Consider the following 25,898-nt stretch of genomic DNA (forward strand, 5'->3'; position numbering starts at 1 on the left):
TGCTGATGTCAGGGTTGATTAGTTCTCCATCTAATACTGATGCTATTAAAAGCTTTGAGCAATTCAGATATAGTCATTGAGTAAAATTTCAATGGGGTGAGAGAAATCCTATCTGGGCAAATTCTCTGGTAGAATGGCAGGCAGGTATGCATGTGTGCAGGGAGCAGGGCTTTATTGATGGGCTGGGAAGAATAAGGAGCAGAGGAACTGAGCAGATGGCATCAATCATGGCAAAGGTGAGGAAGTTTGGAATTAAAGAAAATCTCATCTTTGCACAAAGATTCCAAATGGTGTGTGGGTATGAATATTGATCATTTCAGCTTCAGAATGTTCAAGAAATTGGAGGGGAAGAAAAAAAACAACGAAGGGAGGCAGGAAGTTAATACAGTGGCATGCCCCAGTAACTCTTCTAAAAATGAATCCACAGGGAAATCACTGTAGCCAGTGGTAGAAGCCATTGCTTTCCTTATTAAGAGAACAGAGGCAAAGAGTGGTTCAGGTCCTGAGATCCTGGGTGGAAGGATTGGGCACCATAGTTCTTCAGTGCCTACCAGTAAAGTGGAGGATTGAGCGAGAATCGAAATGGGTGAAGACGTGTCCCACTTGTGTTGGAAAGGTTGTGCTGAGTCCAGTTCCAGCCAGCCGCACTGGATTTGGGAGAGTGAAGGTTCAGGTTACTGTGACTTTGGGAAGGTAAGTGACATAGGGAATGTTAAACCATTTCAACGTCTGTGTCTTTCACATGTTTTATTACTGGTCCAAATGTCTCAAGACATTGTAAATGGGGAGGAACAAATACTTTCCTGGATTGATATTTTCTGAATTTTTCCAGCTCCAGCTTTGCCCAGGGTCTGAGTGGAGAGATCTGTCAGTGGGTCAGAAGACACTGGATGGCAACTGTTGTCATGAGTGCTGCTTTGACAACTCCAGGAAAAAGGCAGCGAATAATTTGGACCCCTGTATGTAGTTCCACCTAACAAATATAAACAAGGAAACACATTTCCACTCACAATGAAGGAAAAGCAGCCAACCATGTCCACAGAAAAATTGTATGTAGTATAAATCCAGTCAATCTAAAGTATTTAGATTGCTTCTGTATTTAGCATTAGCATTTAGTATTTATCATGCTTTTGAGATCCTAGGATCAAAGTCACTTGTTAATCCAAAAGGAGAATGACATTATTATTAAAAAGATGAGATCAGAAGATAAGATCACCAGATGTGGTTTGCACACCTGTACTCCCAGCATTTGGAAACAGAGGCAAGAGGATTGCTGCAACCTCAGAGGTCTACACAGAGCTTTCCAGGCCAGCCAGGGATGCAGAACAAGATTCTGTCTCAGGATAGCAAGCAGAAGAAAGAAAAGAGGGGAGAGGGCAGGAGAAGGGAGGGAGGAGGAGGAGAAAGGGAAGGAGGGAATTAACCTTGGACTCAACCACAGAAATGCCCATTATCTTTGTTTTTTGTTTTATTCCCCTGCCTTAGTTAGTCTCTTTGGATGCTAGGATTCCTGGAACACACTGCCCCACATGACTTTCTTGAGTTTCTCAGGCTTCTTATTTTTGACATGATGGGGATTGAAGAATCAAACATTCTTGTTTCTCACTTATTTGGAGATTTATATAATCTGTCAATATGTTCAGATCAAGCATTCCTAAATATTCTTGGTTATGCAGCAAATGTCACAGCCTCCAAATCTGTATGTTGAAGCCCTAACCTGCCATGAGACAACACTGGAGGGACCTTCCAATGAAAAGATGATTCGGTTAAATGATGCCCGAGAATGTGCCATAGTCCAGTGGCGCTGGTGAGTGTACAAGGGAAGAAACACCAGAGCCCCTTGCTTGCCTGCAGGCAGGACCAGTCCTTTCCTCCTCCTCACTACTTCCCTCTCCTGCTTGGCTCTAGTTCTGCCACATGAGGACATGCAAGGAAGACAGTAGTCTGAGACCAGGTGTGGTAGTTTGAAAGAAAATGTCCCCCAAAGGGAGTGGCACTATCAGGAGGTGTGGCTTTGTTGGAGTGTGTGTGGCCTTGTCAGAAGAAGTGTGTCACTGTGGGGGTGGGCTTTGAGTTCTCCTATGCTTGAACTACACCAGTGACACAGTTCACTTCCTGTTGCCTGCAGATCAAGATATAGAACTCTCAGATCCTTCTCCAGCACCGTGTCTGCCTGCATGTTTCCATGTTCCACCATGATGATAATGGACTAAATCTTGGAAACTGTAAGCCACCCCACTAAATGTTTTCCTTTATATGAGTTGCCAATGGTCATGGTGTCTCTTCATAGCAATAGAAGCCCTAACTAAGACATCAGGCTTAACCTGGTGTTCCCAACCTAAGGAACTGTGGGGAGATAACCATCAAGTCTTTAAGCCACCAAGTCTATTTTGTCCATCTCACACAAGGCTAATGGACAGGCCCCCATGAATTCCCCACCTTCACAGGGTCAGCTCACCTGTTGATCTTCTCATTCTGAGAGTGCTCTCCATCATCCACAGCCCCCAACGGGAGCATCATTACACTCTTTTGTGTAATAGCCTGGAATAATTTAGCAATTGGAATGGTTGACCCATCCTGGATCATATCAGGATCTACTCCAAACACTGAAACACAGGAAAAGGCGGCAGTAGACTAAATCATGACAAGACTACCTGTCACTAACCTTGAGTACAGTAATGTGTGCTTTTCTTTATTTCTTGGGATCTTGTCATGTAGCCCAAGCTGACATAGAACTCATGATATAGTTCAGACTTCTGATAAACTCAAAATCCCCCTGCCTCCTAGGTGATAGACTTAAAAGTGTGTGTGACCATACTTGGCTTAAATTTTTAATTTTGAACCAAGGTGAAAATTTTAGAATTGAGAGAAATTGCAAACATAGCATACACAGCATTCCTAGATAGCACTAACTCTTCTTTCCTCCATGTAAGCACATATACATGTCTTTTTCATGACAAGGTTTCTTTGTATAGCTTTGGAGGTTCTGGAACTAGCTCTTTAGACCAGGCTGGCCTTGAACTCACAGAGATCCACCTACTTCTGCCTCCCAAGTGCTAGGATTAAAGGCATGTGCCACCATTGCCTGGCTTAACAGTGGTATATTTTATCTACTATTGTTATAAGACTTTTCCTGGGAAGAGGTGAAAAAAAATTCATTCACTCTAGTCAAGGCACCGACAAAAGAAAAACAATTCTACCCAAGTCTAGCTTGGTGTCCAAATGAGTTCAACTGGTGTTATCTCAAGAGCATGGACAACTTGCAGGTAGCTACGCCACCAAAGAAAAATCTCTCCTTACACCAGGAATTGTTAACCATTATATCGACTCATGGAGGAGCATGGCCTCTTACAGCCACTGTGAAGACGTCCTGTAGCATGCCTTCTGCTGCAGTTTCCTTTCACTGGCATTATAGGAGCTGAAATACCCCATCATATCTCCCCTGCTATGATGGATTAAACCTCTGAAACTGTGAGACAAAGTAAATCCATTCCTTCTCAAGCTGTTTCCTCCTGGTACTTTTCATGGTGACGAGAAAAATAACTGACTCGGTTCTCTTTCACAAATTACTTCATCTCTGTAAGCCTTCATTTCCTCTGTAAAGTGGAGAAGGCTGTTGTGATGACTACAGGAAGTATCAGGTAAGAAACATCCTGTGCACATAATACTGTGCCCTGTGTGGTGGTTAATCTTAGTCGTCAGCTTGACTGGATCTGAAATCAACTAACAGGGAAGCCATGGGGCACTCCATTGAAGGACATTCTTATCAGGTCGTCTGAGGTGGGAAGACCCACCCTAGATGTGGATGGCACCTTCTGGTGGCAGCTCGGCTTGAATAAAGGAGACAGAAAAAGGAAGCATTTTTTTTCCTGCTTGCCTTTCTTCTGGCTGTCAAGTTCATCAGCGCTGTTTCTGCTTTCCTTTACCATCAGAACCCAGCCCCTCTGGGCTTCCGATGTAGACTGAAGACCAGTAGGTCCCTAGGAATCTTCCAGTTCTTTAGAACCAGGTTAGCACCCAGCCTCAGGGACTAAGCAACTACTGAGTTCTTGATCTCTTCAATGTGAAGCAGCTATTGTTGGAAAGTCCAGACTGTGTCACAGAAGGCAGCCAAATAAACCCGTTTGTATATACTCATTCTACTGTTCTGCCCTCTAGATAACCACAAGTGACGCACATTGGATAAGGAGAACAGTTGATATTTGAGTCTTAAAAGTGCCCTGGCCCCGCTGCAAACAGGTGAATCAAAATATCTGTAAGGCCCACCTGTTTTGATGGCTCTTTTTGCTGCGAGGTATTGAGTATCGCTGATGTTTGCAGTCCATGGGTGGAGTCCCAGCACCATAGAAACAGTCATCTTGTTGGAACTGTTTCTTTTGGAGAACACAGCTTCGAGATGCTGCTTCACCTAGAAGGCAACACTGTCAGTAACAGGTAGAACGCTGGACTTTGCTCGGGCCGTGTGTACGGTCTTCCACCCGGAAACCAGAGTTCACCCTGACCTGGAGAGTTGGAGCATCGTGAGCCTTTAGGTTCGCCACTGGGTGTGTAACAGTGAACAGGGGCTTCCAAGGCTCTGGGCTTTATCCCGAGGGGAAATATGTGCTCTAATTGCCCTTCAGACCCTGTACCTGCACAGTCCCTGATCCAGAGTTAGCTGAGTGACGTTTGCTGGAGATTATGAAACATAATCCACATACAGCTCCTCAGTTGCCGTGACTTTGGTTTTTGAACTAGTAAGACTCTAATGACGCTTTGGGGGATTACACATTCTGGAAAATTCTGAAAAGTGGGAGCAATTCCAAGCTAAACGGTGAAGGAGACATGTTAAGAAACTGCTTAACTCCTTTCCAATGGCTGCTGGGGAAATGGTAGGCTCCAGCCTCGGAAGCATAGCTTCCTTTCACTCCTTCAGCTAGCACTCATCAGCACCAGGGGGCTGGGGGTGTAGCTGTGAAGGAGACAAGGGAGTCCCTACCCTTGTGGAGTGTGTATCCAAAAGAGAGAAGAGTGGTGTTTCTTAAAGGGAGGGAAGCAGGAGGGAAGGACTGAGGGGAGAGGGGAGGAAGGACTGAGGGGAGAGGGGAGGAGACTTTTAGGATGCAGTTAGAGCACAAGACAAGAAAAGGGACAAGAGAGTTGAGAGCCGGGGGAGGCATGGAGGTTTTTCCTGAGCTCTCTGATTCAAGAGTCTATTTCCTGCTAAACCAACTCGAGGTAAATTAATAATGGGCTGATAACTCAGATAGATAACTCCTTCAAACAGTACTTTCCTCACAATGGCTGCCTTCCACACTCTGGCTTCAACTATCATGAGCTAACAAATGATCGGGCTTGAGGTTTTCCAGCTCCAGCCAAGCGTAGCCAGTTACCTACTCCATCTATGTGTAAAACCAATCTTGCCTTTATAGCTAACATCTAATTTTTAAAAATTTCCCATCATTGCAACTTCAAGTGGCTATTTGTCTGGCTTCTGTGATTGGGGAAAGAGGTTTGCGCGGAGCAAGGCTGATGCTGGCTTCTTGCTGTTTGTTCCATTCTTTTGTGTTAGGAAAAAAAGTAACTTCGGTAATAACCATAGAACGGCTCCGCTTGCCGTGGTGTACGGGACTCAGAAGTGGCACCGCTGGGCCTAGTGACAGCAGACACTTGTTACCTGGTTTTCCACCACGGACAGATTCATGTGAGGGACGAGGCGGATTGAAAACTTTCCGATGACTCGACCAGGGATGACTGTTTTTATTCCAGGCTCATCAAACGCACCCTCGATGCCGTGGATAGAGAGAGACGGATACCTCCATAGGTGTGCCAGGAGTTCCTCCTAAGTCATGTAAAGAACATATGACTAAAGCTCAGAGGAGGGCTGGGCTGTAGCTCAGGTGGCTACAGTGCTTGCCTATCGTGCACAAAGCCCTGGGTTCAGTCCCCACTACCACATGGTCTGGGCCTAGTAGTAGATGCCTGTAGTCCAGCATTTGGGAGGTGGAAGCAAAAAAATCAGAAATTCAACATCATCCTTGGCTCCTTAGTGAGTATGAGACCAGCCTCAGCTAGAAGAGATCCTGTCTCAAAAGAAAAAAAAAAAAAAAAAACCCAAACCAGGTGTGGTTGCATACACCTTTAATCCCAGCACAGAGGCAGGCAGATCTCTCTGAGTTCAAGACCAGCCAGCTTGGTTCACATAGTGAGTTTCAGGCCCACCAAGGATACATAGTGAGACCTTGTCTCAAAATAGATAGATAGATAGGTAGATAGATAGATAGATAGATAGATAGATAGATAGATAGATAGATAGATAGATAGATAGGTGAATAAATGAAGAAAGGATTAGGGACATAGCTCAATAGTAGAGCACTTAAATAGGATGCCCAAAGGCCTGGGGGCATTCCCCTAGCACTGCAAATAAAATGGACCTCAGCTGAATTAAATTGCTCAGATCTCCAACATCTGTGTCCCCGAGACCCACTCATGACCAATTAATTAGCATCAAGTTAGCTATGTCTGGACTAATAACACAGGCAGGACATGAGGCTTCTTCCTCCGCTGCCCATGCTGCCCATGCTGCTGCCCTGCCCAGGACATCTTCCTCTCTGAGAGGCTGCATCAGAAATTGAATCCAGGGCCAACGAGATGACTCAGTGGGTACAAACACTTGCCACAGAAGCCTGGCAACCTGAGCTTGATCCCCAGAACCCAAGTCAAACAGTCCGACATGGAGACACACATCTGCAATCCCAGCGCTTCTGTAGGAATACAGACAGAGATAGCTCAGGGGCTAGCCTGGAGTATGCAGAGTGGCATAGCCAATAAGAAAATCCTGCTTCTGTGAGGTAGAGGGAGAGAACCGACTCCTGAAAGATGCCCTCTGGCTCCACCTGTGTCGCACGTGTGTGCACACATGCATGCACACACACACACACACACACACACACACACACACACACACACACACATACACTACATCAATAATAATGATAATAATGGAAAAATAGTTTAGAAAGAAACTAGATCCGATTATACATTTCTAACCAGGGTTATACACTGATAATAAATGTAGCAAATTTCATTCTTCAGAAATCCCTAAATAAACCTTCAATATTTGAGCCAATTTCTTTCTTGTGTATTTTCACAAACTTAGTCTGAGGGAAGGAATACAGTCCCACAGACAGCCATACCACTTATCATCAAGGTTTTGCCCTCTCTGGGCAGTTCCTGGGGAATCAAACACAAAAGCATTCTTTTTTTTTTTTTTTAAGATTTTCTTTTTTTAGTTTATTTAGGTGTGTGTGTGTGTGTGTGTGTGTGTGTGTGTGTGTGTGTGTGTGTGTGTGTGTAGGGAGAGAGAGAGAGAGAGAGAGAGAGAGAGAGAGTTGTACCCATGTGAACATGGTACAGTGTCCAAGGAGGCAAGAACAGGATGTCAGTCCTCCAAGAAGTAGAGTTACAGGTAATTGTGAGCCTCCCAATTGGCATGCTGCAAACTGAACTCAGGTCCTGTGCAAGAACAATCCACGCCTCTAACCATTAAATCATCTCTTCAGCCCTCAGCAGGCAAAATATTCTTTAAAAAAAAAAAAAGGAGAAAGAAAACAAACAAAAATTTTAAATTCTTCAGGAATTTCTGCTCCGAGTTCTGAGTTTCTTCACAGCACAAAGGAGGGATGCTCTGGCTTGCCCATCAGCCCTGAAAGGTCTTGGTAACGCCTGAGTAAGTGAACAATTACAGGTATTGGAGCCAGTGTCTCAGACAGTGGCTCCCAATCTTTGAACATTCAGAAAGCTCAGCTCCCTGAGGAAGTGGAATGGATTTAAATTAATAAACTGCTGTGGAAAGACACCAGTGTTGAATGAGTCATTATTCACGGTTAGATGCCTGAAGCCTGTACCAACTGCTCCCTAGGACTGACTGTCTGAGCTAGACCAAAGGAAAGTGACTGTGGATATCAAAATCTGCCTGGGATTTAACCTTTGCCTTGTGTTCTAAGCCGCACAGATCAACACTGCGTGGTGCTGATTAGACACTGGGAAATCATGATTTGGGAGGAGCGTTCCTCTTTCAGAACATGTGTGCATTTAAGATTATACCTTGGTATCAAACAGAAATTTCTCCACTTGGCTGCTCTTCCGGTATTCTTCTAGGTCCAGATCAATGTTTTCATACAATGTTTTTTCCTCCTCTGTAAGAGGAGCCATTTGATCATAGATTCCCGGAATCAGGATGTGGCCCGATGAATCCACCAGGCTACCTATAAAGTAGATGTGGAAATTACAAGTGTGCCAATGCTGTGGTCCTAGGGCCAGCCCAGGTAAGATTCTCCTCTGTGGCAAAACACTCATGACCGCCTCTGTCCCTGGCCAGAGTCAGTGGCAGCATTTCCCTTTACCCAAGAGATTATGGGCCCAAGAAGGAAGTGGTCACAAGGCAGGCTGGCCTCAAGGGCAGAGCCGAGACACGGGTCTGCAAAAAGTTAAGTTCTCAGCTATGCTATACTATTTGTTTCACAAGCAAGCATCCTGTTTGTATTTTATCTTATCTCGAGTTAGAAGTAATAGGTATAAATTATTAAATAATTGAAATGTATATATTTTACACATGCATACATACAAACCTGCACAAGACACTGAAACTACCCAAAATTTTTTCCCTCTCTCTCTCTCTCACTCACTCACACATGCACACATACACACACACTCAAAGAAAATACATATCAAAGGGAAATTACAATCAGGAAGTTCATTGATATAACTCACACAGAATTAGTTCAGTATTTAAGGAATGGCATTTCACAAGTGTGTGTTCTGTGTTCTTAATATGAATAGAATTTGGCATTATCAGGGTAGGATCTTTATACTCCAAAGCACTCTATTGTACAACTATTAAGTCTGGAGTAGTAGTGTATGACTGTCATCCTAGCACTAGGCTGAGGCAGGAGGATGGTTAGTTTGAGGAGAGCCTAGGATACATAGCAACGCTTTAGGTCAGTGTCATTAATTACAAAGCACCCGTGGAGACAGTGGACTTGGACGCCTTAACGTCACGTGTTGGACACACCCTCTGCAGTAGGTGCTGGGAAACCAGAAGATGCCTGCCACCTTCAGTTACTAAGACACCATCTCTAGCAAAGTAACAGCCTCATGGAGATGTACCAACAGGTTCTTTGGTTCTATGTAGACACAATGAAAGTCAACAAATGCTTAACAAAGTCTACCAAAGGACAGCAGTTTCCCAGAAAGTGATCATAGGACGCCAAACTTGAGGTGCAAGTGTGTCAAGACAGCGGAATGCTTGGGAAGACATCAGTGCTCTGTGTTTCATCAGCTCCTCCTTTGGCCCTCTCCTGTCCACAGAGCTTCCCCAAGACTTCTCTTCCTTCTATGGCTTTACCATATGATAGTATTGAAGACTGTTGTGCTTCCAGTTTTGAGTTACACAAACCCTTCACTAGCCCAGTGCACTACACGGTGTACCAATATGGTTCAAAACCATAAATTGTTGTTGTTTTGCTTTTTGCTCTTTTTGGGGGGTCTGCCACCCAGCTCCCAAATAAATCATAGAGGCTTATTCTTAATTATGAATGCCCGGCCTTAGCTTGGCTTGTTTCTTGCTAGCTTTCCTTAAATTGACTTATCCTTTTGCCTCTGGGCTTTTTCTGTTCTCTTACTTCTGTAAATCTTTCTCTTGTTTGATGGCTTGCTGTGTAGCTGGGTGGCTGGCCCCTGATGTCCTCCTCTTTCTCTGGCTCCTTAAAGCCATCCTTGACTACATATTGTGTTTGAGACCAACCTAGGCTCTAAGAGACTTTGTCTAAAAAAAAAAAAAAAAAAAAAAACAAAAACAAAAACAAAAGAAACAGTAGGAAGAAAAGAAAACTCATTAGTCAATGGTCTTTCCAACCGTCCTCATGGCCTTTAAAAGTTACTGAGTAGAAAAACTGGAAAGGAGAAGCCATTGGTGGTTGGAGATTTATCTGTGAGCACAAATATTCAATTATTCTTGCCTACCCAACCCATGAAATTTTCAGCCTTACTCGATTATATAGTGTCCCCCTAGCAGAGGTTATCATAGGCTTTACCCACTTTGTCTCCAGTGAACATTTGTTACTGTTAGTAATCATGATGGTCACCAGCATCATGCCAGCATGATGAGTGACAGAGGATGATGAAGGACAGAGACTTGCATAAAGTCAGGCTGGTTCTAGATTCTCAGCCCCTGGTGAACATGTACTCTGCCAGTCATCAGGGAAGGACAACCAGCTCCCCCATGTTGTATGATATTTTGTTTGTGTTCTGACAAATAAAGCTTTCCTGGCGATTAGAAGGTGGAGCTAGCCACTAGTTAACCATAGAAGCCAGGCAGCAGTGGCTCACTCCTTTAATCCCAGCACTTGTGAGGAGGAAGCAGGAAGATCAGGAGTTCAAGGCTACCCTGGGCTACACAAGATTGAACCAGTCTAAAAGAGAAACAGCCAGGTGGTGATGGTGCACACCTTTAATCCCAGCCCGAGGGAGCTGAGACTGGAATATAAGGAGGGTGAAGACAGCCGCCCCCATTTGGTCTGAGGATTCATAGAGGTAGGAGTTCTTTAGTGGCTGCTACTCTGCTTTTCTGATCTTTCAGCTTTCACCCTAATATCTGACTCCAGGTTTTTATTGTTAAGACTAATTAGGATCACACTTCACCCCCAAGACATTGTGACCTGCTAGAACCCTAAGCCAGGACACTGGATTTAGTCTGCTTTTGAAGTTTCTCCACCACAGCCCAGCCCCACCCACCAGCAAGCAAAATTCCTGTTGGTTTGACTAACACTAGCGATCAAACTTGCATCCCTGTGATTCTGTACAAAGCACTCAGAAAACATGGAGTGTAAATCCAAAAGGTGAGCTGTTGTGGGCTGTTTGGGATGTACCAAGAGCAAATGGAAATATAACTTGTGGGTTTGTTCCATTTATGATCCCAAAACACTTTTCCTTAGCAAAGCAATACATATTTGTGAAATTAAGTGAAACTCGATGCCTGGCTAAACCCATGCAGGCTAACAAGATATCATGCAGTCATCATGACTGAGGGAAAACTTGAAACATAGTGCTTGGGATTTGGCAATGTGAAACTGGGAATGATGATTTATTCCTATGATCCCAATATCTGAGGGGCTAAGGCAGGAGGATTGCTATGAGCTCCAAGTCAGCCTGAGCTACAGTCTAACATCCTGTCTATGAAAAATAAATAGCTGTTTGATGATGTTAAAGGAAGGAGAAATTAGTATGATAAAAAGATCAACTACCCCTGCTCCAATATATTAAGCTGTATATTATCTGAATTCTTTAAAGGAAAAAAGCTTGTTATATTCTTTCTGAAATTGTTGAACATGAGATACTGCCCAAGTATATTAATATTTTAGAAAAATATAATGTCACTGAGGAATGCATAGAAATAGGTAGGTAGATACATAGGTGATAGATAGATAGATAGATAGATAGATAGATAGATAGATAGATAGATAGATAGATAGATAGATGATAGATAGATAGATAGATTAAAGGTAGATAGAGAGATAGATAATTAAAATGTAGATTGACTTCACTGTTTAATTTTAATTTTAGGTCATGGGGAAGGAAAACAGCTAAAGATGCTGATGAAGACCTTGAGAAGACCCTCCAGCATCTTGGCCATGTAGACTGTTTATATTCTGTCTGGTACTATGAAGACCAAGGGGACTTACATGCAGCTTTTGACAATTTTTCTGCCCCCAAAGAAAACAATATAATGTTTATGTATAAAGCATAGTGCCAGATGCTGTACCAGGGTTGGTGGCACAGGCCTTTAATTCAAGGACTTGGGAGGCCCATGCTGGCAGATCTCCATGAATTCAAGGTCAGCCAGGTCTACATAGGAAGCTTCAGGCCAGTCAAAACTGAATAGTGAGACCCTATCTCAAAAAATTAAAACCTGGGCACAGTGACATGCAGTTGTAACCACAGCACTAGGGATGCAGAGACAGCAGGATCCCTGTGGCTTGTCACCTACTCAGTCTAGATGACTTGGTAAGCTCTAGATTCCAGTGTCTCAAAAATAAAAGTAGAAACCAGCTGAGGAATGAGGATTGACACCCAAGATTGATCTCTGACCTCCACATGCATGCCCACACACATGCACATGCACACATGTGCATCCACATTAACACACAGACATTTGTGCACCTACAAATATATTCATGTCTACAAAATAAACAACTTTTTTTAAAAAAAATACTTTTTTAACTTGATTTTTATGTTCATTGTGTAAGGGTGTCAGATCCCCTGCAACTAGAGTTACAGACAGTTGTGAGCTGCCATTATAGACTTAATTATAAATAGTCTAGAGAACACACAAGCAAGAGGAGAAAAGGCTAAGGGTATAGTTTTTCTTATACTGCAAACGTTTTCAGAGCTGATTCATAAACCAGAGGAGCAAAGGCCAAGGAGACTAAATAGAACTGATGCTCATGAAAGGAAGTAGAAATATTACCTAGAAGAGCAACCAAGTCAGCCATTGGTTCATTGAGAATGCCACCAAAGGTCCCAGAATGAAAATCTTGATCTCTGCACTTTACCTGTAAAGTAGATAAAAGAGTAGAAATTAACCTACTACCATGGTTCCTATGCCTGGTGGTGTCCTTCAGGACTCAGGTGGGTGACCTCCAGACCCGACCTCACATCTCATGTTTCTCAGTCACATGACTTGAATACTCTACCCTTTCCTGTTGCAAACTGACTTTATTCCACAACTGTTCCACCAGCACAATTCTATCCAAGATGCCCAGACACCCCTTGGCTGACTTATTGCTATTCACATAGCTGGCCTGCTCTTGGCTCTGCACCATGCTATAGGTCATCTCTCTGGAGAGCGTTTCCTCTCTTGATTTCAGGGAAACTTGCTTTTCTTTCTCTTTTTACTTGCAGTGAAACTCCCTTGATGCCTCTTTTAATAATTCTCTCTCTATCCCTCTTCTTCTCTCTTCTCTCTCTCTCTCTCTCTCTCTCTCTCTCTCTCTCTCTCTCTCTCTATGTGTATTGTGTATGGATAGTGTATGGGTATGTGTGTTTCTGTGTGCAAGCATGTACATTGTGTATACACATTGAGAGTCCAGAGAAGAAAGTCAGGTGTCCTCTTTCATGCTCTCCACTTTATTCCCTTGAGGTAGGATCTCTCACAGAACCTGAAGCTCACCAATTTGCCTATGATAGCTGGCCAATCTCCCAAATCTAGGGATATAGGCACCCATGGTCACGCCCAGCTTTACATGTGTATTGGGAAGTCCAATTTATACCCTAATGCTTGCACAACAAGCAATCTTACCCACTGAGCCAATCCCCTAGCTCTCTTCCCATAATTCATTTCTTTCTACCTCCTCTACAGCTTCTTCCATGACTGATTTTGTGTTGGAAGATTGGAGTGGCTCAGATAGTGGCATTTACTGCCCTTTACCTTTCAATTGTCATCCTGGAAGCTCTGACCTTTTTTCTAAGGCCAGACCTAAAATTGTGGTTGCTCAGAGTGTACACCAGTTGAACGTGCTTCCCATTTTTGAAGATCTAGAACTGAGTTCAACATCTTCTCCAGTTACTTCATTCCATCTTGAGCATCATGCTCTATCAATTACCACTTAAGTTTTTTATTTTATTTTTTATAAATTTATTTATTATGTATACAGTGTTCTGTCTGCATGTATTCCTGCAGGCCAGAAGAGGACACCAGATCTCATTACAGATAGTTGTGAGCCACCATGTGGTTGCTGGGAATTGAACTCAGGACCTTTGGAAGAGCAGCCCAGTGCTCCTAACCTCTGAGCCATCTCTCCAGCCCAACCACTTAGGTTTTAAGCATTGTCTCCAGCTCCTTTCCTTCTATCATTCTTGACCAGCAGTCTTTACCTGCTCTCACCCACCTTTCATGGAAGAGGAGTCTCCCATTTGGTCACTCCAGATGGAGAGTGTCACTTGATTAGGCAGTTGTACTAACTAAAGTGTGCTGGGGTTGACAGTCTCACATCTATGGAACAATCTTTTTGTACACTATGAATATGTATTATTCCCATTGGCTAATAAAAAGCTGATTGGCCCATAACTGGGCAGGAAGACATTGAGCTTGAGAGCCAGACTAGGAGAATTCTGGGAAGAGAAAGGACAGAGTCAGAGAGTTATCAGCAAATGCAGAGAATGAGAATGCTGTAGTGAGAAAAGGTACCAAGCCATGTGGCTAAGCATAGATAAGAATTATGGGTTAATTTAAATGTAAGAGTTAGCTAGTAACAAGCTTGAGCTATCAGCCGAGTATTTATAAGTAATATTAAGCCTCTGAGTGGTTATTTGGGAACTGGTAGATGGGAGAGAAATGTCTGACTCCTACAGTGTCCATTCTTGGTTTTTATGAAGACATCCAATACCTTAGCTCTTCCAAGATTTCCCAACCTCTTGTCTTTTGATTTTATTTTTCTCTGTTTGTGCCACTACTCATCACCTCCCCCATTCTGTGGTCTCCATCTTGATACATTTTTTCACAACTTTCTACATCACAGCTATCAGGAATAGACAGCCTACATCGAACTACCCAAACTGATTTCTCTGGCCTTGGCTACAGAGCAGAGGTAGTAGAGCAAACGTTTCTACCTACATGGACAGATGATGTCATCCCTGGCACTATGTGCTGTAGCTTGGCCTCTTGCTCACAGCTTCACCCGAGGCCATCACTTTGCTGCATGTAAACTTTCTTCCTACGCAGCAGAGGGGGGAAGGAGGCCAAGAGCAAAACAAGATGCTCCGTCATTTTTACTCTCTATCTACCTGATTCCTTATCAAGAGTGGGTACCCTTCCCTTGGCACAAGCTCTCCTCCCTGCCCACCTCCTCAGTGCCTCTGTTCTCCTCAGGGTTTCCTGGTGCCTGGTGCCCTTCTTTCTGGCCTTGGGAAGGTTCTCAGAGAGTCTGTGCTCCTTCCAGCCATGACTCTGTCTCTCCTTCACAGCCATTGTTGACATTCTAGCCTCTGGCTTCCCATTTTCCCAGTATTACCTCGGCATCTCTCTCACTGCGTGTCTCTTTACAGTAAACTCCCTGGAAGCCGAGACTGATTTGATCAGTCCTTTATCCATGGACCTCACATCAGCTAATCTAACAAAGAGAACATACTGTTTTCTAGTTCCTTTTTTCTTTTTTTCCTCTCCCCTCCTCTCTTCCTTTTCCACCTCCTCCTTACTTTTCCCCCTCTCCCTCCCTCCCTCCCTCTCTCTTTCTTCTCTCTCTCCTCTCTCTCCCCGCCCCTCTCCTGTCATGCTGAAGTGGAACCTGGAGCCCCATACAGATTAGATAATCAACTGTTCTCCATGAACTATATCCCCAATACTGCTTTTAAAATGATAAAAATACATATTATAATTTTACAAAAATTATCCATGATATTTATATCTGGTTCATAACATTTAAGTCTCATAAGTGCCTAGGTCTTATGTATACTTCCATCACATCAACTAGCAAATCTACAGCCTGTTATGTGAGAAAACTAAATGATCACTAATGATCCACCCAGGAGGGGCTTTTATTATAATGTGTGGTCATAGGTTACCTATATTACTGAAAAACAATTAAAAAGGAGGACTAGTCTTGGAGTGAGGTAAGGAGATTTCACCAGCTTTTGAGATGGAAAATTAAGGCTCAGAGATAAAGACATCTACACGAGGCTGAGTGTCATAAAACGATGGCTCTGGTGCCTTCTATTTCCTTTTGACCACAGCACAGGGTCCCCTGCCACCAAGGCCTGCAGGCACACATCGGAAAGGTCACAAAATGCTAGCCTAGCACCGGACCAAGTAGTCAACTTGGTAGGATTATTATTCCTGCTTTCAGATCCCATACCCACAGTTCTGAAAGAAACATCCAGGACTCTAGGAAAATATACACTCAAGCATATTCACTCTGAGATTTCAGGAGTTTGTGAACTATACTCCCAAGCCCCCAGACTTCTGCGACCACCCAGGCTATGAGCCCCAAGTGAGAGCTTCCTCAATAATTCCTCTATCCTATCCACAGCCCCAGTCTTCCCCCACAGGTAGAGCTTGCTAGTACCTCCACCATGAAGTAGCTGTTCCCTCGAGTTCCGTAAGTGAGCGCCGGCTTCCTCTGGCTCACCCACAGGTTGTCTGAAATCACAATGTAGTCCACACTGGAGAAGAAGCGGTCCTTTTCTCTTTGGACCAGTTCCTCCAGAGCAACAGAACCAGCCTCTTCCATCCCCTCCAGGATGAACTTGATGTTCACAGGAAGATCCTGGATTAACAACAGAACAAAGAGACTGTCCGATATGCTCAAGCAAGGTTTTATCTATAAGCTTGTACTTAATAAAGATACATTAAATAATCACCTATACTCAATGTATGGATTGTTTACCTTCCCGGAACTCTGTTTACAGCAGCAGAGGAGAAACAAAGGGAAGAACAGCTGACAGGTTCCACGTGGCCCTTTGATTTAACGCTAGCACAGAATTTGGAGCAGAGACCCTGAAGACAGTAGCACCCGGACCATGAGGCTTGACAGTGCTTCAAGAAGTTGGGGCGGAAGGATGGGACAGGAAGGGATAGGACAGAGACAACCTTTACAAAAAGGAATCGTGTGGCGGGGGTGTGTGTGCAATGTGTGTGGTGTGTGTCTGTGGTGTGTATGTGTATGTGTGTGGTGTGTGTGATGTGTATGAATGTGGTGTGTGTGTGTGATGTGTGTGTGTGTGATGTGTATGTGTGTGTGTGTGTGTGTAAGACCTGGTGTGTATGTGAGTGTGGTATGCTGTGGTGTGTGTCAGGTGAGTGTGGTGTAGTATGTTGTGTGTGTGTGTGTGTGTGTGTGTGTGTGTGTGTGTGTGTGTGTAAGACCTGGTGTGTATGTGAGTGTGGTATGCTGTGGTGTGTGTCAGGTGAGTGTGGTGTAGTATGCTGTGTGTGTGTGTGCGATATGTGTGTACGCAGTTGCATATGCATATGTGGGTACACACATGTGGAGGCCAGGGCTTCATGTCTAATGTGCTCCTCGGCTATTCTCGCCTTAATTGTTGAGACAGGGTCTCTCACTGAATCTAGCTGTGCTGGCTGGCCAGAGAGTCGGGGGAACTTCCTGTCCCCCGGCATTGGGGCTACAGGCATGATCACCTGGCCCTTCACACGGGTCCTTTGGATTTGAACTTGGGTCCTCAGGCTTGCGTGGTAAGTGCTTTACCAACTGTACCATCTCCCCAGTCCACCTAAAAGGTATTTTTGAAGAAAGGTTACTCAATTACAAATTGCTCTTTGGTTCCCGAAATTCTGATCACGATAAGTGAGAATCTTTTCCTTTGAAAGATTGTTAAGCCTCGGGGTAAGTTTTCTTTCAAGAATGCTATTTTTCAACTGTGTTCAATCTGCCTTTTGAGTTACTCAAAGGCTTTGATAATGAGCAAAATGGATCTTATGGTTTTTCTCTATGTAAGAAGGACATGGACACCTCCTTTAAAGTTCTGATCCTTTTTGTCTGACTAATTTATCTTTGAGAGCCACAGTGAGAGATTAGGATTTTCCCCTAGAGCACAGAGCCAGCTTTGGAGAACTCTAACCATTTCCTGCGGAGAAGCAATGTGGTAATCAGCCTAGAGAGTGAGTGGATCGGGGTTACCATGGAGCAGAGACCCAAGTCCAGAATGAGAAGAGCCCTGTGCCTTAGAAACAAGTGAACTCTGGTCACCTATTTGGATGAAGACATCTGGGAATAAGAATTAGCTCCGTGGAACCCACTGCACATCTGTGTATCCTAGAAGAAGAGCTGAAGCTGTGAATCCGCTCAGTCAGATGTCCTTTAGTGACATTGGATGAGCACATGATTGCTGAGACATAGCTGGAAAGCTAAAAAAGTTTTCAGCAAATCATAAGATGCAAACCAGGGCCAGCAACATGCTCAGTAGGGGAGGGAACCTGCATCGAGCCTGATGACCTGAGTCAGTCTCTGGGACCCACCTACTGGAAGGAGAGAAACATCCTACAAGTTGTCCTCTGACCTTCTTACACATTCCTGGTATATGGGCTCCTGATGTCCATGCTCCTCTCCACACATATGAACACATACACACACACAAACAAAAACTTTTAAAGATGTATTTGTTTTATGTATGAGTGCTCTTTCTGCACATACACCTTTTTGCCATAAGAGGGCGCCAGATCTCATTACAGATGGTTGTGAGTGAACATATGGGTGCTGGGAATTGAACCTGGGTCCTCTGGAAGAGCAGCCAGGGGTCTTAACCACTGAGCCATCTCTCCAGCATCAGAAACAAATTTTTAAAAATTAAAAAAATAAAAGATGCAAACCAATCTGTTAGCTACCAAGTGTGGGGCCAGAAGCCAAGGTCTGTGCTTGGTCACCTCTGCCGCTCAGGGGACCTGTGACAATCCAGGATGAGCTGTGTCGCTTTTTGGTGGCTCATTTCTCTGAGGTGAAACAGCGGCATTAATGGTTGCCCTGCCTCTTAGTGAGCTGAAGCGTTGAGGGGACCCATGTTTGGGTTCTCTGAGAGCAAGAAGGGAGAAAGGCAGGGAGGACGGGAAGGAGGTCTCGTCACCGCGAGATATTGGCAGTTGTTCCTCCGCAGTTGTTCGCTTAAAATGGCGTCTCTCTACGAAGTCCAGGCTGACCTGGAACTCACAAGCCTCCTGCTTCAGCAGCCTCCCAAGGGCTTGGATTCCAGATATGAATATGGTAATAACCACATCTGCCTTGAAAATATCTCTTCATCTAATGTTCCCCGCAAGCCTGTGTGGTAGAAGTTCACATTCCTAATTCATAGGTAAGGAAAATGAGGTTCAGGGAGGAGGTTACGAGATGTGTCCAAGGACAGCAGTGGCTATTTCTCATTTGTTTGTGATTCTAGAATGTTCAGAGCTAAACTAAAAAAGCAAAGCACATTATGGCCTTTATATAGTCATTTCCTTATAAACATTGGTTATAGCACATAGAAAAGGAGGGAAGAAGGGAGGGAGGACAAGAGGAAGGAGAAAAGGAGGAGGGAGGAGGGGGAGGAGAGGGGAGGAAAAGGAGGTGGAAAGAATGGAGGGTAAGGGAACACAATTGAATGGAACTCTACAGAACCGGAAGAGCTGAGAAAGGGGGTAAAGAGAAGGATGTGGGTGGAAAAGAATGAAAAAGCAGAGGAAGAAAAGGAAAGGAAAGAAGAGAAGGAGGGAGGGAGAAAAGGAAGAAAGAAAAGAGAGGGGAGAGAAGACAGGGAGAAGGAGAAAGAGGAAAGGAAGTAAGGAAGGGACCAAGCCATTTTAAGAGTAAGAAAAAGAAAGCAGGGAGGAGGGAAGGAGGGAGGAAGGAAGTAGGAAAGACAGGTGGCCCCATGTATCAGTGCTCAGGGCCTGTTTAACTAAGCAAGTTCCCTGCATAAGAAGACGGATCAGTGGGACCCAGCCTGACGCCCCCCGATTCACTAAGCTTGTGTGTCTCACTGTAATGGAGGATTTGAGTCCAAGGGTAACTTCACGTCTCATCTGCTCGTGTCCCACAGAGGGAAGCTGTGGTGGTATTGTGTTCCCCAAAATATTGTGTATTCTAATAAATTTATCTGGGGTCAGAGAACAGACAGCCACTAGATACAAAGGCTAGAAAATGGTGGCACTCACACCTTTAATCCTAGCATTCCAGAGATAGAAATCCCTCTGGATCTCTGTGAGTTCAAGGCCACATTGGAAATAGCCAAGCATGGTGACACACGCCTTTAATCCCAGAAAGCCAGCCTTTAATCCCAGGGAGTGGTGGTAGAAAGTAGAAAGATATATAAGGCGTGAGGACCAGAAACTAGAGGCATTTGGCCTGGTTAAGCATGTGGCTGGTTAAGCTTCAGGCTTTGGAGCAACACAGTTCAGCTGAGAGCCATTGGGATGAGGACACAGAAGCTTCCAGTCTGAGGAAACAGGACCAGCTGAGGAACTGGCAAGGTGAGATAGCTATGGCTTGTTCTGTCTCTCTGATCTACCAGCATTGACCCCAATAACTGGCCTTGGGTTTGATTTTATTAATAAGAACTTTTAAGATTCCTGCTACAGGAAGCCCTGGCATTCTGATGAAACACTTTGGTCTGGTTGATCGGTCAGTGTTTGGGAGAAGGAACCGTCTGCAGTTGAAGCCTGGAGCCTGGGCAGGGTGGCTTGCTGCTTGTGACTCGGATTCATCTAGTGACAGGGCCCCGAGATTAAGTTGCAATGGGTGAGGGATCTTCCTCATAGGGAGATGCCAGCACTCCCAATGAATGGAGTCAAGGGCCAGGTTCCATACTTCAGGCTGGACAGGCTATTTCTGGACAACATGAAAGTATGTAGCAAAACATAGTGTTTAAGCCTGGCTCTCCAAATCAACATGTCCATTTGTAGAGAAGGGAATCTAAGGTCTAGATGGGTCAAACCACTTGCCCATAGCCACACAGCAGATTTAGTCCTCTTTGGGAGTCTAAGCATAAAAAATGGAAGGACTGGAGACGAAACCATCCTTGTTAGTACAAAGTAAGAGACGAAGATGCACCTGGACCTACCTACAATGTTCTCAGATAGCCAGAAAGAGTGGACGGCCTCCTCAGAGCTCCTCCCCTGCCTTGCTTCCATAACCCTAGAGGGACACCTATGGGAAAATAGCCTGTCTTAGGCAAAGGGCCTAGTGGGCTCAGGCAGCAAGCTCCCAGGACCTGCCTGTCTCCAGAACCTTAGCTCTGGAAGTGTAGGTGTGTGTCACCTCACCCAGCTTTTCACAGCAAGTGCTGGGGTTCTGAACTCAAGCCCAGTACCCACTGAACCAGCTCCCCAGTACTGTAATCTAGGTTTTTGTTTGTTTGTTTGTTTGTTTGTTTGGTGTTTGGTGTGTGTGTGTGTGTGTGTGTGTGTGTGTGCGTGCGCGCGCATGCAAATACCACAGCACACATGTAGAAATCAGAGAACAGCTTGAAGGAGTTGGCTCTCTCCTTCCACTGTGTAGGTCTCAGGGGATCAACGTCAGGCTTGGTAGCAAATTCTTTTTCTTGTCTACCCAGCACACCAGCTCCGTGTTGTTTTTAACGTGGCTGACATTGCAGGCTGGAATCCATGCTTCCAGCATGATTGCTCTCTGGCTGGCTTGCTCTGAGTAAGATTCCAAAGCTTTTGCTTTTCTCTCCAAAATGGCTGGGACAATAACAGGCACTCAAGATTGTGAAAAGGGAGTAGCCCTGTGCAGTGTCCTGAGGACAGGGTAAGCAGCTCAAGCATGTTTTCACTACAATTGCTTCATAGCCACCACCCTCTCTCAAGCCCAGCCGGCCACCTACCTGCTCCAGAGCTCTGAAGGCGCTCACAGCGTTAATCCAGGCCAAGACAGGGCCTTTGTTGTCAGTTGCACCCCGCCCATAGAGCTTTCCTTTAAAAACGAAAGGAGAAAATTTCAAATAGTGTAGGCACATCAGCCAAGTTACACGTGTTACAGAACTCGTGTTCTGAGATCAAGCAAAAGCCATATCTAGGTTAGAAATTTCTACAAAGCCAAATGACTGAACTCTGTGATTGCAGATAGTTACAATACTGCAGACCCAAACCAGACTATTTGGGACTTAGTCCCCTTGGGACCCATTTGTTCCCCATCACTGTGTCTGACCTGAGCATCCTTGTGATCTCCAAAGCTTGGAGAATATATGCCAGGAGACCCCTAAGTTTTACCAAACAAAAAGCAGAGCATGCCATCAGATGACGTCTGAAACTTATATAGATTTTCCCCTTGACTCGTGTGACCCATCTACCTGTGGTCTCCGCCAGTGTATTGGGCAGCTGTGATGAGTTTTTTTGTTCTTTGACTAACAAATTCTCACAGAACCATTTCCATCATGGAATGTGTCATTTGGAGAAGCATGAATCTGTCTTCCTGGGCCATGGTCATTCATATTTGGCTCCAGAATAATCTATCTTGTAAAAACATTTTTTAAAATTTTGTATGTGTGGATATTGTTTTTGCCAGCTTGTATGTTAGTGCGCCACTTGTATGCTATGCCAGCAGCCCTTGAAGGCCAGAAGCGGGCACTGGAGCAGCTGGAACTAGAGATATAAACGGCCATGAGCTGCCATAAGGGCTGCGAATCAACCTCGGATCCTCCTGAACAGCAGCCATGGGCTCAGCCACCAAGCCATCTCTCCAGCCCACAGAATGAACCATCTTTTATTCCCTTTTAGGTGGGAGCTGTTTTGGGATCAACAGCTACAAATAATGCTTCATGAGTAAATACTTTTAACAGCCGGGCGTTGGTGGCGCACGCCTTTAATCCCAGCACTCGGGAGGCAGAGGCAGGCGGATCATTGTGAGTTCGAGGCCAGCCTGGGCTACCAAGTGAGTTCCAGGAAAGGCGCAAAGCTACACAGAGAAACCCTGTCTCGAAAAACCAAAAAAAAAAAAAAATACTTTTAACAGTAATTTCTAATATTCCAGGCATAAATCTTGCTCTGAAATTGCAAATTGTGCCTGGTATGATGGTGCATGCTCGCAATTCCAGCATTTGGCATTCAGTAGGTAAAGGCAAGAAAATCAGTTCAGGCCAGACTAGGCAACTGGAGACACTGTCTCAAAAGCAAAACCAACTGAAGAAATTTAAAGCATAATCTCTCATGTACAAATAGGATGCTCAACACCAGTCCTATAAAACACGCTCGTCTAAACACACACACATCACACTAGTCTTGGGAGAACTTAGCCGTTTCGTCCAAGTTCCTTGATAGCCCTCAAGGCTGTGTTGCTGAACAGCTCACAGCCTGTTCTCCCATGCTGAGACTTTTCTGCTGGAAGAATAATAAAATGTCTGCATATCTCTATTAACCTCTCATCTTCCTTCCTTCACAAAATACAAATTAGATCTGCTAAAAGAAAAGTTGCCATCTAGACAACTGTTCTTATTGGCCAAACACTCCACCCCCTAGGGTCACAGAGACACAAAGTTCATAGTTTCTTCCACAATGGAAGGAGATGGACATCATTGACATGAAAACATGATTTCTCTCAGTTCCTCGCTCTTTTCTCTCTTGGACCTGGGGTGTGTGTGTGTGTGTGTGTGTGTGTGTGTGTGTGTGTGTGTGTGTGTGTGTGTGTGTGTGTGTATGATCAAATCTAGGACCTTTGTATACAGGACAAGAACTTTACTACTGAGCTATATCCAGGATCTCTTTTTTTTTTTCACTTTTTCTTTTGAATTATGGTCTTGCTCAATTGCCCAGGCTTGTCTCAAGTTCATGTTGTAGCACAGGTTTGGCTTGAAATTGTGATCCTTTCTCCAGCCTTCCGAGAAGCTGAGTATAGCCCTGCTCTGCCAGACTTAGATCTGCTTATTCTTAACCATTGCTAAGGACATGGAACAGTCTTTGACTCTGCCCAAGCCTTGACTACAGAGAAGCTCCACCCAGAATCAGATGACACTGACCATCCACCTCTGTGAGCATGTAGGGGGCCGTGAGCCACCCATCATCCTTCTGAGCTGGTTGCACATCCAGATGCCCATAGAAGCATACGGTGGGCTTCTTGGGATCATTTCCAAGCTCAGCCAAGATGATTGGAGGTATGGGAAGACTCTGACCATCAGGCATCTGTGGGACAGTGAATCACAATATTAAAACAAACAAAAAACAAAGAAAACCCACTCTCTATTCTTCCAGAATATTCAAAACAAGAGTCCTATCTACTCTATGCTTGAGGCCCTATAAAACCCACATCATTTTTCTGAGCATCACTTTCCCCATCTCTAAGGTGCACACAATGGCTGTCTATGGAGACGCATGACTTTAATCCCAGGACTAAAGAATTGAGGCAGGCAAATCTATGTGAATTTGAACCAGCCTGGTCTACGGAGTGAGTTCTAATCCAGCCAAGGCTACACGGTGAGATTCTGTCTCAAACAAAATAATAAATAAATAAACCCACAAAAATAAACCAAAAAAAAGTATACAGTGATACACTTTCAATAAGTATATGAAGCATCATTGGAATTAGTATTATCAGTAATCATCAGACATACAATGCCAAATGGTATAGTTCTTTGGACAAGAACTCAGATCTCAAATGGCTTAAATCAGCAGATTTTCCAAATCCTGGAAATCTTTGATGATTCTGAAGTGCTCAGTGGTAAAGCAGGAGACACTGGATGCTTTTATAAAGATCTGCCATCCATGGTAGAATGGCAGTTTTAAGCAATGGTTCTGTCCTGGCTGCTTTTATAACTTGACACAAGCTAGAGTTATCTGAAAGGATGGAACCTCAATTGAGAAAATGTCCCCATAAGATCCAGCTGTAGGGAATTTTCTTAATTAGTAATTGGTAGGAGAGGGCAAAGCCCATTGTGGGTGGTGTTATCCCTGGGCTGGTGTTTCTGGGTTCTATAAGAAAGCAGGCTGACAAGCCATGGGGAGCAAGCCAGTAGGCAGCACCCCTTCATGGCTTCTACATCAGGTCCTGCCTCCAGGATCCCATTCTGTTTGAGTTCCTGTCCTGACTTTCTTTGCTGATGAACAGTGCTGTGGAAGTGTAAGCCAAATAAACCCTTTCCTCACCAATTTGCTTTTTGGTCTTGGTGTTTCATCATAGCAGTAGAAATCCTAACTAGGACGGGTTCCATGGAAAAGAACACACTCTTCACATGGGTTTGTTCAGAAAGCTGCCTATGCATACAAGAAAAGTCAAGGGGGAAAGGTGCATGAACAACAAGAGGGGCAGGTCTTCCAATAACATTCATGGCTTTCATTTTCTCCTTAAAATGTCCCCAGTCCTGCTATGACCAGAAGTCCACCGCACAGTTTCATTTTGGACTAGATGGAATGCTTAGTTCTTATGGGAAATCTGGACTCTGTGGGGACTGAGGTGAGGATCTGAGGAAGTCCTTTTCTTAACACCACCTATGGCTGATGGCCATAGAAGTGGAGGCTCCTGAACTGGAAGGAGACCCCCTGGCACCTGTTGAGAACCCAAGTCCACAGAATCCACTCTAGCTCCCAGGTGCTGGAGTTTGTCTGCCGCCAAGGTCATCATCCGGAAGACCTCCTGTCTGAGACGAGGTATGGGCTGCACAGAAACACTCTCAATGGCCACCCATTCCTTCAGGGTCTGTGAAAGAAAGACAATTGAGGGGGTTATCATGGTCGGGCGCAGGAGCCCAGGTCCAGTGGGGTAGGAGTACCCAAACGCTCTTTAGTTCACGAAAGCTTGTAGATTAGTTTAATAGCACAGTGAAATTCAAAAGTCAGCCGTGGGAGCAGGCTGTATTTCAGTTGTAAAGCTTGCTTTGCAAGTGTGAGAACCCAAGTTCAGTTCCTCAGAGATGACTTTGTAAAACATAATCTGGTTGCCCTGCAAGTTTGGAATTGATCATAGACGTTAAGGAAAAATTTTCACAATCATGATTGTAATTTGTTGAGGCAGACTTGATTCAATACTAAGGTCCATTCTTTCAAAACTGATAATATCTTAACTGTTAGGTTAAGCTCACTTTGTTCATTTGATGTAATGAAACTCAAGAAGATCATGTAAGAAAAAAAATACATTACTACCTTTCCTACTTTGACCCCTTCCAGTAAGTAAATGGATGTTTTGAATAAACCATTTGCCTTGTACTCATTCTAAATTATGATTAAGCCCTCCTTAAAACAAACAATCTGGACATTGTGGTACATTCTTGTCATCCCAGAACAGGCAAGGCAGAGACAGGCGGGTCCCTAGGGCTCAATGGCCATCCAGCTGAGCCTACTTGATAAATCAGTTAAGACTCTGATTTCAAAATGAACAAAACAAAACAAAAAAAATAACAAAGTAGACAGCACCTAGGGAAAACATACAGTGTTGACCTTTCACACACACACACAC

The 25,898-nt window shown here is 44.3% G+C and overlaps 1 protein-coding gene and 1 long non-coding RNA gene across 3 annotated transcripts in view; one reads left to right on the plus strand and one right to left on the minus strand.

Moving 5' to 3' along the window:
* Window positions 1-728: 728 nt before the first annotated feature.
* Cndp1 (carnosine dipeptidase 1) overlaps window positions 729-25,898 on the minus strand; it is a 41,135-nt gene continuing 15,965 nt past the window's right edge. For both annotated transcript variants that reach the window (XM_076555649.1, XM_016006887.3), the window contains exons 3-12: window positions 24,993-25,142; window positions 23,470-23,632; window positions 21,343-21,431; window positions 16,098-16,298; window positions 12,506-12,590; window positions 8,086-8,246; window positions 5,657-5,821; window positions 4,267-4,408; window positions 2,459-2,606; window positions 729-973 (exon numbers count right to left, since the gene is read on the minus strand). In XM_076555649.1, coding sequence (XP_076411764.1) covers window positions 904-973; window positions 2,459-2,606; window positions 4,267-4,408; window positions 5,657-5,821; window positions 8,086-8,246; window positions 12,506-12,590; window positions 16,098-16,298; window positions 21,343-21,431; window positions 23,470-23,632; window positions 24,993-25,142 — 1,374 coding nt within the window. In that variant the 3' untranslated portion in view covers window positions 729-903. The remainder of the gene's footprint in view (window positions 974-2,458; window positions 2,607-4,266; window positions 4,409-5,656; window positions 5,822-8,085; window positions 8,247-12,505; window positions 12,591-16,097; window positions 16,299-21,342; window positions 21,432-23,469; window positions 23,633-24,992; window positions 25,143-25,898) is intronic.
* On the plus strand, window positions 915-4,507 carry LOC143269637 (uncharacterized). The gene is made up of 2 exons (XR_013046213.1): window positions 915-1,049; window positions 2,129-4,507. It is a non-coding gene; the product is annotated as an uncharacterized LOC143269637 (long non-coding RNA).

This window comes from Peromyscus maniculatus, chromosome 19 (genome assembly GCF_049852395.1).
Source record: "Peromyscus maniculatus bairdii isolate BWxNUB_F1_BW_parent chromosome 19, HU_Pman_BW_mat_3.1, whole genome shotgun sequence".
NCBI classification, from domain to species: Eukaryota; Metazoa; Chordata; class Mammalia; order Rodentia; family Cricetidae; genus Peromyscus; species Peromyscus maniculatus.